General features: G+C 46.2%; 1 protein-coding gene across 2 annotated transcripts; it reads right to left on the bottom strand.

Moving 5' to 3' along the window:
- Positions 1-1,248: 1,248 nt before the first annotated feature.
- Positions 1,249-10,906, bottom strand: mrps23 (mitochondrial ribosomal protein S23). Of its 2 annotated transcripts, XM_063031246.1 has the most exons (6): positions 10,765-10,881; positions 9,951-10,127; positions 8,252-8,329; positions 7,279-7,402; positions 5,013-5,087; positions 1,249-2,595 (listed from the first exon to the last, which is right to left on the bottom strand). In XM_063031246.1, the coding sequence occupies exons 1-6, from the start codon at positions 10,806-10,808 to the stop codon at positions 2,461-2,463; spliced, it is 633 nt and encodes a 210-aa protein (XP_062887316.1). In that variant the 5' UTR covers positions 10,809-10,881; the 3' UTR covers positions 1,249-2,460. The 2 variants fall into 2 exon arrangements, with proteins under 2 accessions (XP_062887316.1, XP_062887315.1); XM_063031245.1 differs by lacking the exon at positions 5,013-5,087 and having other exon boundaries at positions 1,264-2,595; positions 10,765-10,906.
- Positions 10,907-13,277: the final 2,371 nt, after the last annotated feature.

The raw sequence follows: 13,277 nt of genomic DNA, 5'->3' as shown, positions 1-13,277 counted from the left end.
GTCCCACATCTCACGCAGATGGGAGAAGGAAGAAAAACTCTCCCTGCCATACCGACCACAGTCCGACTCTGAGTCATCCAAAAACTTCGAGCTCTGATCAGCTCACCGACACCGAGTACTGAGCGCCATCTGTCCGAATGATTCAACCTCAACCTTGGTCGCCAACAGCAGGCAAAGCTGGGGATTTTGAGGCCTACCCTCCGAAAGATTCCCAATCACGCAGTAACAACAGCAGCGAATGAGCGTTTCAGAAATTTCTTCAGATGTTCCTCTGTGCTTTCACGTCCATTCTCCATCAAATCAGAATTGTCCACGGCCCCTATTTAACAGATACGATTATCATTTTTCACTGGAGGTCTGCGTAGGAGTTTGTACATTCTCCCTACACACGTGGGTTTCCTCTCTGAGTTCTGGTCAGTAAATTAATTGGGCAGTGTTGTCCCATGATTAGGCTGGGTATAAATCCGTGAGTTGCTGGCAGCACAGATCGAAGGGGTGGAAGGACCAGTTTCACGCTGTATCTCCAAAGAAATAAAGAAATAGTGTGTGTGCAAGATGGATTTTTCGTCATTAAGAGAAAAGCATTGGGCTCACAGCAGGAAACTGTTGCTGTTATGAAAGTTCAGCTTCGATCTGAATGAATGGCAGGGCCGGGCAGGAGGGGATGAGTGGACTGCTACTGCTTCTAATGTTAAAAGAGCTTTGTTCAAATGCGACATAAAGAAAAAAGAGAGAGGGGTAGGAAGATTTAGAGCCTTGGCAGGGAGTGCACAACTGTAGTGCGGAGAGAACCAAGTGTAATGGATCTGCCCAGATGTCCAAAGCACCCACTGGCACTCACTCCAACACTACAGGAGCTGCGTGACAGAGGTCTCCCTGGTCGACAGGCTGTTCCCAGGGATACACACAGAGACACCCAGAGAGTGCTGCTGGCAGATCGTCAGCTCGGTGAAGGACGCCCTTTGGTCTGCCGGCACGTCGAGATGTCCGTGGAGGAATGCTGCCAGCCGGCCCATCCCAGGCTGCAGGGGTACGTGACGAGGGACGCACTGAAGTGTGGTGCGGCCACCGCACGGACTCAGTGGGGAAGGACCATAGTGTAGGGCTCTTCTGCTACTGGAGAGGGAGGGTGCAGATTGGGGGAGGAAGCCCTTCAATTATTGTAGTCATGTATTACCCCACAAGTAGCAGCAGTGCTATTGACTGACGTATTGGAACACAATAGAAAAGTACCACTCTTTACATGCTTTTGAAAAGGATTGCATGTTTTATTCTTGTAAACATCTACATAATTAGGAGTAAAGTTTATTTTATTTTTACAGTTCTTCCACTACTGGAGACAGAGGGTCCAATTTGTGAGAGGAAGCCCCCTAATTACTATTGTGGTGTTTGGGGTATTGAGGGAGGATAACACCTCTGGTGAAGTGATTTGTCGTGTCCATTCTGGGGCAACTCACTCACCACCGGTCCGCACCGTACACTCATCTCTCACCTGTGGCTCCAAGCAGCTGTTTGCATGTGACAGCGGCTACACCCCGGCACACCACTTCGACAGGCGGGCTGAACCAGGTGAGGGTAGCCGGTGGCCTCATACCCCGGTGAGAGAGGGACGTGCCTGTCCTTGCTTGCGAAGTCAGCTCCGGCATACTGGGGGTGGGGGGAACATCTGCAGTGAGATCCAATAACTCGGAAGGCGGTTCTGCAACACTGCGAGGAGAGCGATGGACATGATGAGGCACAGAAGATGTCAGGGTCATCCACTGAAACCAAGGAAGACCCCGGTCTGTGACGCTCATTTGCACCACTGGTCCCAGACTTGAGGTCAAGAGAGCAAAACTGCCTCAGTGCAACAACTTTTCCACTTAAAGAAAACTACCGCACAGGCCTCCTGTCATTGTCGGTCACGATGGACAACCACCACCTGTAAACCACCTCACGGGGCCGTGAGGGATTAAAGGAATGTAACAGAACACAGCTTAACGCATCGACTAGGAAAAGAGCATTGAACTGTTTATTCTTGTCAATACTTGTTAAATTACAATTAAAGTTTATTTTGATGAAAAAGCTGTTCTTTCATTGGCAAACACACCGACAGCTGCTTAAACCCCCCTCCTTCGTGCCTACTCAAGCTCAATGTAAAAAGAAATACAGGATGAAGTTTGGTGATACTTTTTCACGCAATATTTCAGGAGACAGAAGATGCTAGAACCTGCAGCCAGAAAACCAAGTGCTGGAGGAACTCAGCAGGTCAGGAAGCCGTGGAGACGGATGTTTTTTTACATGCTGTTTCCGGACACTGGCTTTAGGCAGCAGGTTTGCGTGCCTCAGATTGTACCAAGTGCTAACAGTCAGATTCTGTCCTCTTCGAGGGGTCACGTTGGTGCTCAGGGGTCAGGAATTGGAAGTGAGCGAGTCCACAGTACCCAAGTGGAAACTATTTATGCAGGGCACAGGCTCCTGTCACTGTGGGTGGCTGGCCTTCTCTGTGTCTTCCTCTTGCACATCCTTGGGCATATCCTGCAGCTTCGAGTCCAACGCAGAGCCCTGTGGCACCGACTCTGAGAGAACATTACTTAGCAAGCTCTTCGGTGAAATCTGAAAGCCCAAAACAGGGCACAATGTTAGATTCATACAGCGTAGAAACAGGCCTTCCGACCCCCGAGGTTAATGCTGTCCAGTAACCATCCACTTACACTAATGCCATTTTATTGCCCCACACACTTTCATTAACTCCCATTCACCTAACCTCTAGAGCCAGGGACCCCAAACATTAATCAAGGGGGCTCTGGACCCCAGGATGGGAACTATGGGCAATTAACAGCAGTGATTTTAACCTAACAGACCGCACAGCTTTCATAGAGTTAGACAGCACTACAATACAGAAACAGGCCCTTTGGCCTATCTAGTCTCTGCTAAACCATTTCTTCTCCCACATTTGAAATTTAGTTTAAGTGCTAGCTCCATCACCTCGCACTTGAACTACATTTCGGATGTGGGACCTAACTAGAGAACCTGAAGGGAACCCACACAGTCACAGGGGAAACGTACAAAGTCCCCACGCAAAGACTGCATGTGGAGAGGACAAACTAACAGCAGATCAACCTCAGCAGCTTCCTGCCGTTAACTAAAGTGGATTAGAGAGCAGGTCTTATGGGGACAGGTTGTGCAAGCTGGGCCTTTTCTCTTTAGAATGACAGATGATGAGAGATGAATTGATAGAGGTGTACAAGATGATATGAGGCATAGATAGAGTGGACATTTAGCACCTTCCTCCTAGGGCAGCAACGGCCAATACCAAACGACATCCTTTTAAGGCAGGGGTTCCCAAGCGTTTTTATGCCATGGACCCCTACCATTAACCGGGGCGTTCGCGGACCCCTGTTTTAAGATAAGTGAAGGAAAGTTTAAGAGCTATGTCAGAGGCAGTAGTTTTATTTTAAAACACAGTGTGGTATCTACCTAGAAAGCACTGCCAGGGATGGTGTTTGAGGGAGACAGATTATGGACGTTTAAGAGACTAGAAAGGCACATGGATGAAAGAAAAATGGAGGGTTGAGGGGCTTGGACTGTGCAGAACCACAATTTACATTTTTATATCACCTTTAATACAGTAATTTGTCCCAATGTGTACACAGAAGCGACAGAACAGGACACATAACGGATATTAATGAAACCTTGTTAAGAGGGCAGGTTTTGAGGTGCACGGTGAAGGAACTCAGGAGAAAAGCAGCATCCATCATCAGGGACCCCCACCACCCAGATCGTGCTCTCGTCTCCCTGTGCAATGGGAAAGAAGGAGCAGGAGCCTCAGGTCCCACACCACCAGGTTCAGGAACTGTTATAATCCCTCAACCATCAGGCTCTTTAACCAGAGGGGACCGCTTCACTCACCCAGGCACTGAACTGTTCCCACAACCTATGGACTCACAGTCAAGGATGCCTCATCTCATGTTCTCAATGTTCATTGCTTATTTATTTATTATTATTTCTTTCTTTTTGTCTTTGCATAGTTTGCTGTCTTTTGCACACTGGTTGAATGCCCAGAAGGTGTGGTCTTTCATTGACTCGGCTGTGTTATTTTTCCATTATGGATTTATTGAGAATGCCTGTAAGAAAATTAATCTCAGGGTTGCATACGCACCTTGATAATAAATTGAACATCAAGGTTATGGAGGGGATTCCAGAGTCCTGAGTCTCACCTCAGCTGAACGCCTGCCCACCGAGGGTACAGAGGTTGAACCTGGACTGGAACAGGGGTGCACTAAACTCAGGGTTTGTCACAGACTGTGGAGACGTGGTGGGGCAAGGCTACTGAGGAACTTGGCCAGCGTAATAAGGATTTTTTTTTGACACAGCAGCAAACTGATAAACACTATTCAATTAGGAACGCGATCAAATGTCCAGCCGCTGTTTATTACCACCACCGGGACCACAGGAGGCTGTTGCCATGGCAACTGTCACCCGCTAACTCAGCAGAGAGACTTTATTCACCCTCGGCTGTCTATCAGTACCAGAGTCAGCCAGCAGAGGGAGCAAATGATGGGAAAGCAACAACCAACAGAAGAACGGTCAATTTAACCTCGTTTGCCTCTCGTATGACCTCTCCAACATCCAGACTGGGAAAAAGAGCTAGTAAAGGAACTGGCTGGGAAATGCATTATTGTAGCAGGACATTTGGAAAATCACAATACAATCAAGTACCTCGGTATCAGAATCAGATTTATTATCACTGGCATATTTATTTATTTAGAGGTACAACGCAGAACAGGCCCTCCCAGCTCAACGAGCCTCACCTACCACCCCCCCCAACCCCCAGCAACCCTAGCCTATTTAACCCATACTGCACTGGTTTGTATCCAAGAAAATTAGGGTGCAATGTCCATGGTCAATCAGAATCACAGGACAATTTACAATTAACCCATTCACTGCTACGTCTTTGGACTATGGGGGTAAACCCCGGGCATGCAGAGTAGACCCACACACTCACAGGAAGAACATAAAAACGTCCTTACAGAGGACGCTGGAACTGAACTCTGAACTCCGACACTCTTGAGCTGTAAAGGCACTACCGTGGCACATATTATGTTCTGCGGCAGCAAAGACAAAGTATTAACATAAATTACAAAAATTAACGTAAAGTTCAAATAAAAACATAACACTCATGGACGTAATCTGCTGGAGAGGACGAAGCCGTTTCTGAATAATTGCACGTGGGTCTTCAGGATAGCAACACTATGACCATCTTGCACCTAATGCACACAGTACTCCAAGCGTAGCCTGAACTTGGTTTCTTATTATTATTACATACCTCAAGGAGATCTTGTGACTTTCTTGTGAGAATGATGTAATGGTCTTTTGGAGGTCACCTGATGTAATTTTCCCGCCGATGTGAGGTCATGTGATGACATGTTCACGGGTATAAAAGGGAAGACCTCAGGTGACGCAGTTAGTTTTTAGTTTTCCAGCTAGAAAGTTCGTCTGTGTCTCCGTTTCTGTTGCGTATTTGCTTTATGACGCAGTTTCATTTTTAAAACGGAGTGTTATGTTCTGTTGTAAGGTACAATATGCCGGACTGGCAATTTCTGTTAGATTTGTTGATGTACCTTTTTCCAGTAGTACTGGAGAGTGAAGACTTTATCGAAGTACAGGATATGAAGGACTAAGAGAAGTCGGGAATGTTCGGCAGTTTAATAAAGGATCGACCTTATTGAGTCTTCGTTGAAGAAGTAGCGACCTGCATTGAAGATAACTCTTGCCAAAAGAGCAAGGAAGTTCACGCAAGGTGCTCTCTGGAAATTAAGGTCAGTTATTTTAAGCTGATTATTTCCTTCATCGTTAATCCTTTGGACAGAACCAGCAGGAAAGTCGCGTCTATAAAGAAATCCTTCTCCAGAGAAGTCTCCCCCAATTGAATGTATAAATCTGTTGGACTTTCGAATTTACCATTTTAAGAACTGTATTTGACTTTACCGCTTTAAGAACTGTTTTCGCATTTATCGCATTAAGAATCAGTATCGAGTGACGATTTGTTGAACGGCCGCATAGTGGTTGACTTCCAGTTAAGGTTTTCGTTTGTGTTTTACTGTTTCTCCGTGTTTAATAAATGTTTGGTTGTTTTCATATAACCTGTCTCGATTACGTGGTTACGTAACATTATCCTCTGTGGTCCGAGTGTTTGACAAATGCCTTGGCATTCTACGAAGGTACCGCAATCGGAGTGGATAAAGAGGAGCCAGCAGATGAGTGTTGAATATCCCAGCAGTGGTTGGAAAAATACTACACAAGGCAAGAGGTCACAGACAGAGGATTCACTACCTATCAGGGAGCAACCAGGGTAATTTTCAAGTACTCTGTAAGTAGAAAGGTACTACGCTGATTACCACCGATGCCTCAAATAAAGACATTTGATGAAGATAACGTTTGTACATTTATTATCAAAGTACATCTATGTCACCATCAACACTCTTAGGCACCCCAGCTCTCTAAGTATATGAGTGAGGCCTCGATCAGTCATGTCGCATCCTTGCTGTCTAGATGTGTAAGCCAGGGTGATGCGATATGGAGAGCAGGCTGTTGCCCACGTAGCAAACTCCACCTCTCCACGCGTCTGCCGAATCCAAAGGGACAGACGGTACAGCTTGGTAACAGCGACATTGCAGGGGTTGCCAGTCAGCAATGAACTCAACGTAGGCCTGCCTTAGGGACTCCAGCACCAGATCTGTCCCTCGGGGTTTACTCTCCAAGCCTTCCCCGTGAACGGATACAGCCGCAAGTTTGAGACCAGAGTTTTCCTTCTCCTAGATGAGCTGCCCACCACAGCTGTCGAGCCCCTTCTGGCCGAAGCGACTGATTTTAAGGCGCCAGCAACCCACCTTTTCCCCTTCTCCTGTCAGCAGAAACAGTTCCACTGAGCTCGGTTGCTAAGCCACACGTGGAGGCCAGGAATTAGACTTGGTTATCAGCAGCCATTTGAGGCGCACGCCATTGGGAGCGTTTAATTAGTGTGGCAGGAGCTTCCCACCCCAGAGAGAATCACTCAAGACTGAAGCAGACAGATTCTTAGACTGCCTTGGGAAAAGAGAACAGGTCAGAAAAATGAAACTAAGGGTGCTCCTGTTTCCTCCCACACTCCAAAGGCGTACAGGTTAACAACAGAAACACATTGCAGTTCCTGTCCCCCCTCAGCACAATGGAGCTCAGTCACAGCTGATGTGGATACTGGACCATCTCCTCTCCTTGTCACCGGAGCCACAGGCAGACAAACCACATCATACATACCTTGGTGCTGGCCCACCTGCGTAAAATGATGCCCTCCGCCAGCAGTGCCCTGCTCGCTCCTTCGAAAAGCTTCTCTTCATCGGTTTCGCCTTCTGCCTCCAGAGCTTGGTATTTCTCCACAAACCTAGAAACAGTAGTTTCGACAGTTTTGTAAGCTCTCGTGCCAAACCTGGAATGCAAGCAACCCAGCACAGCTCTGCTCTGAGGCTTCCCGCCAGCCCACGTGAGAACCTCTAAACATCAAAACCGAGGCTCCGTTTGTGGAAAAACAATACTCTCCACTTAACAATAGTTTTTTCTTTAAATGTGATAGAACAAGAAATTAATAAATATAAAAGGTAAAGAATTAATTATTCTTATTTTTTCAAAAATATACAAAGTTCGAAGTAAAATTTATTATTAAATACATATATGTCACCATATATAAACCCGAGTTTCTTACAGAGATGATGGATAATCTACTCTGCACAGTTAACTGAGTGGCCAGGCATCAGAAAGACCACAATTCCTTTGAAATAGTGTTGTATATCTACCTGTCACACAATGAGGCCAGATGGAGCCTCAGCTTAATATCTCATCCAAAACACAGCACTAGCCACTGTAACATTCCCTCGGCACGACAGTGAAAGTCAACCTAAACCCTTGTTCTCTAGGCCCTGCATGGAAGCCCAGTCCCTCCTGCTGCTCAGGTTAACAGTGCTACCCACTGAGCTGTACTACACGCATCTATACCTGACCAACATTTATCGTGCCCGAGTGTTACTACATCCGTCCTCTGCGCGCTTTACCCTGTCTGACGTGACCATACTTTACCATTGCCTATAGTCACCACATTTTTACCTGCCCACGTCTGAGACCCAGTGTGCTTTAGAGTTAATCATGGGGTTGGTCACTGGGCATCGCGAGCTAGAAAGGCAAAGCAACTTTCCTGGTCGGGGTGGCATGCTGGAAAATAAACAGGAGCTTCCCTTACCTTTGGCACGTGGAGACAAAATTGGATCTTGCAAGGTCAAATGCTCTTGGCCCATTTCCATACACCTTGTAGAATTTCCTGCAATTAAGAGAACCTTAGAATGAAATGGGACTGGGTCTCAATGTGGCATATTTACTCCAAGCAGCTCCCAGCAATCACTCATAGTAAGTCATAGAGCAAGAGATCACAGAAACCAACAATTCTGTCTAATATCCAAGTCGATCTAAGCTAATTCTATTTGCCCATTCTTGGCCCATAGCCTTCTAAACTGTTCTTACCCATTATCAGTCCGAATTGCTTTTGTGCACACAGTGAAGTGTCATCTTACGTGACCTGTCACAAGCTTCTTCCTCTTTTCCTCTGATGAGGTCACCCCACTCAGTAACCTTATTGGAAGTGTCTGGAGAAGGGTGGAAGAGGAAACCCTTAGCTCAGAGGTGGAGATCAGATCTCAACCCATTTTCCAGCAGCAGCCATAATAAAAAAAAACTACAAATTACAATAAGTAGGGTTTTAAAGTTTCAGTCTATGCTTTCGAAGCCATTAATGCTCCAGGTCCCCTTCCTCCCACTCCTCGTATGGGTGGGGAGAAGGTTACATACCCTACAACCACCTTCACATCCAGGACCTGTTGAAAGTTCCACCCTTTCCCCAACTCCCAGCAGCTGAATGAATGACATGTCCAAAGTAAACAAATCCTGCTTCAGCTCTCAAAATTCCTGACAACCAGGAAGTACAAGTGCACAGAGCAATGGTGAACCTGTTCAATAACCACAAGGACCAGGTGTTTCCTTTCAATGTACATCAGAGGTCTGCCTTAAGAATGATCTCTGCTGCATTACCAAGATATCTCAAAGCATTTTATAACTAATCATTATCATTCTGTGCCGTGTCATTAGACTTGGGCGATCGTGGTCTTTCCATGGCCATGATTCTTGTCGTCAAATTTTCCTACAGAAGTGGCTTGTCAATGCCTTCTTCTGGGCAGTGTCTTTACAAGTCAGGTGACCCCGGTCATTATCAATACTCTTTAGAGATTGCTTTGCATCAGTGGTCGTATAACCAGAACTTGTGATATGCACCAGCTGCTCATACGACCATCCACCACCTGCTCCCATGGCTTCACGTGACCCTGATCAGGGGCTAAGCAGGTGTAACAGCTTGCCCGAGGGTGACCTGCAGGCTGGCAGAGGGAAGGAGCACCTTGCACCTCTTTTGTAGAGAGCTATCTCCACCCCAACACCCTTACAACCAATGAACCACTGAACTATTGCAGCCTTTTCTCCTCTCAGTTAAAAGGTTGTGGGTTCAAGTCCTGCTACAGAAAAATTTAGGCAGGGGGTGTTGTGTCACTAGAGACCGCGTCTCTTGAATGAAATATCAAACTTAGGTATTTCATTCAAAAGATGCAATCTCCAGTGACCCATCGACTTTCTTAGGCAAGCATTAAAGATCCCATTACATTAATCTGAAGAGCTTGTATGTTCTCCAATGTCTCCTGGCCATTACTTCTCCTTTACCAAACAACACAAAATTAAATGACCTGGTTGTCATCGGTTGCTCTTTGTGAGATCTCGCTTTGCGGAAATCACCGGCTGGTTTTCCTACATCACAGAATTGAGATACAGTGAATGGTATGACTGAAATACTTTCAAACATTATCTGCCCTGCTGGCTGTGAAAGTGTCAGCAGAACTTACGCTCGAATCACATCTTCTTGGTAGAATATCTCCTGAACTGGGTCTTGGGCTTTTCCAAATCGTTCTCTTGGTTTCCGGTAGATAGGTTCACGTTTCGGAGGGAACGTAGCATACACATCATACCAGATAGGCTTCTCAGATTCCTTCAGCACACCAGAGCGCAACAAGTCTCGGACCCTACGGTTTAACCAACATGACTATCAGCATTGGTGGACACTTTGCATTTATCATTGTGAACAATCCGAAATCTTACCCTTCTGAATTCTTAATATACCACATTGTACCAAGTGAGTCAAGGAAATGAAAACGAACTAACAACTCAGAGGGAGGATACTCAGCCACCAGCGTATCAGCTGTAATCTAACCGAACAGGTTTAAGGGAAATGGATGGCGTACCAGTGCTACTAATCTCAAAAAAGCTCCGCAATTCCCACTAAAGCAAAACACTGCTACTCCTGGAGGTCATTCCCGGCTCAAATCGTCTGCTAATGAGTAAAACACACATAACACTGGAGGAACACAGTAGGTCAAGCAGCGTCTACAGAAGAGAGTAAACAGTTGTTTTTTGCCATAGATACCGCCTGACTTGCTGAGTTCCTTCAGCGTTTTGTGTCTGTTGCTCTGGATTTCCAGCCTCTGCAGACGTTCTCGTGTTTGTCTTTATAAGCAGCCTGTGCATATGAACAACCATTCGGGATACTGGCAGCAGGGATTTGCCTCCTTCTCCAAACTCTCCCTCTACCTTTTCCATTGTCCCCAAACTCCTCTCCCATGCCCCCACCCCACCTGCCATAACCACAAGTCATCCCCGGACCTTGTGAAGACGCTGCCGAATTTCTCCAGCCTGCTCCCGGCCATGTTGCCGATCACTCCTCCAGGCTCACCGATCGATGGGTCGCCAGACGCAACACGTTCAGCACCGATACGTCGATCGGCCGCCAGGCGGAATGCATTCAGTGCTGAGACATCGATGGACCGCCAGGCGCGATGCATCCACCGCCGACACATCGATACGCCGTGCACGTCAAACGGCGGCCACGTTTCGATAGCCCACGGTTACCTGCAAAATGCTTTAGGGCAACATCGAGCTCCAGCAAATAAAACAAAATATACAGGCCAGACAACATCTTTGGGAAGAGAAACGGAGCTAATGTTCCAGACAGAAGTCCCTTCATCCAAGGGTCGACCTGAAACTTTCGTGGTTTCTCTTCCCACAGTTGTCATCTGCTGAGTTATTCAACTTGTTTTTTTTATCATTCATCATCATCAGGTGCCGTGCCCAGTTTGAGCTTTGACTGCTATGGCCCACACACTCCTGTTTTGGGTCAAGTGGATCAATTCATTGGTATTCATTTCCAGCTCTCTGGCTGCTGTCTCCATCATCATTTGTCTTTGTCTTCCTCTTGCTTTCTTCCCTTCAATCTTTCCCATAATTACCGTGCATTCTAACTCCTCTTTCCTAATCATACATCCAATCTACTTTACTTACAACTCCTCCCTTGGAGGGTCAGACACCCTGAGCCATTAGGCTGGTCCTGGACTTATTTCCATTTGGCATAATTTACATATTATTATTTAATTATTTATGGTTTTATTTTGGTATATTTATACTCTATTCTTGGTTGGTGCAACTGTAACGAAACCCAATTTCCCTCGGGATCAATAAAGTATGTCTATTTATCTATCTATCTAATCAAGTTACATTGCCTTTTCATGATCTCATACATTATTTCTCTTTTTGTGCTTGCTCTGTTCATGACATCCTCGATAGATATTTGTTTCGTCCATGATATTCTTTGCATCCTCCTCAAAAACCACATCTCTGCTGCTACAATTCGTTTCCTCATGTTACTAGATATTGTCCAACATTTTGAGCCATATAACATAACTGGATAAACGTAACATTTCAGTACTCTGAGGCGGGTTGTCATGCCTAGTTTAGTGTTGGTCAGTATACTCTTCATTGTCGTAAAGGTGGCTTTTGCCATCACTATTCTTCTTTTGATGTCCAAGTCGCACCTGCCATCTGATGTCACCCCGCTTCCAGTTTTTATTATTAAACTTTAGAAATCCATAGTTTAAGGCCATCTCATTGACAGTTTCATGGGGTTAATACCCCAGGAAATGTTGGGGGACTGCCATTAAGGATATCTGATGGGATGTTGTAAGGTCATTGGAATTGCACGACTTGTGAAGGAAATGCCACAAGAAATACTGGAACCTGGCGCTAAAGAAAAGGCCAGTTTCTGGAGGAACTCAGCAGATGAGGCAGCATCTGTGGAGAGAAAGAGCTAATGGCAGCTTTGGATGAGTCAGCGGTGTCCTGCCCCTCTGCCTCCATGGGCGCTGCCTGACCTGTTGGCCAGAACAAGCAGGATCTCCCAGTGGCCACCCATTTTAATTCCACTTCCCATTCCCATTCCGATGTCCATCCATGGCCTGTCATGATGAGGCCGCATCTAGGTTGAAGGAACAACACTTCATATTCCATTTGAGCAGCCCCCAACCTGTAAAATGAACATCGATTTCTTGAACTTCTGGTAATGTCCCTCACCCCCACTCCTTCACCATTTCCCATCCCCTTTTCCCTCTCTCACTTTACTCCTTGCCCGCCCATCACCTCCCTCTGGTGCTCCTCCCCCCTTTTTCTTTCTTCCATGGCCCTCTGTCTCTTTCACCTATCAGCTTCCCAGTCTTTACATAATCCCCCCCCTCCACGTTTCACCTATCTCCTTGTGTTTCTCTCTCCTCTACCTCCACCTTTTAAATCTACTCCTCAGCTTTTTCCCCCCAGTCCTGCCGAAGGGTTTCAGCCCAAAACATCAACTGGTCTCTTTTCCATAGATGCTGCCTGGCCTGCTGAGTTCCTCCAGCATTTTGTGTGTGTTGCTTGGATTTCCAGCATCTGCAGATTTTCTCCTGTTTGTGACCTACTGGCAGCTGCTTGAGATGAAATATTGGTTTGTACATTCCATGATTTTATAATGATTACAATATATTTCCAAAACACATGTGAAGTCATAGACTGCTACTGTGCACAATCAGGCCATCAAATCTATGCCAAATTATTCATCAATTTAGTACCCAGACCACAGCCCCCCATACCCCTCCCATCCATGAACCCATCCAATTTTCTCTGAAATGTTGAAATCGAACCCACACGCACCACTTCCGGTACGACTTGTTCTGCACTCACACCACTCTCTGAGGGAAGAGGTTCCACCTTAAACATTTCACCTTTCACCCTTAACCTCTAGTTCTAGTCTCAGCAACCTGGAAAGAGTCTGTTTGCATTTACTCTATGCGCATCATCATTTTGTATACCTC

Source organism: Mobula hypostoma, chromosome 23 (assembly GCF_963921235.1).
Source record: "Mobula hypostoma chromosome 23, sMobHyp1.1, whole genome shotgun sequence".
In the NCBI taxonomy this organism is placed as follows: Eukaryota; Metazoa; Chordata; class Chondrichthyes; order Myliobatiformes; family Myliobatidae; genus Mobula; species Mobula hypostoma.
This window is presented reverse-complemented; position numbering and strand designations above follow the sequence as displayed.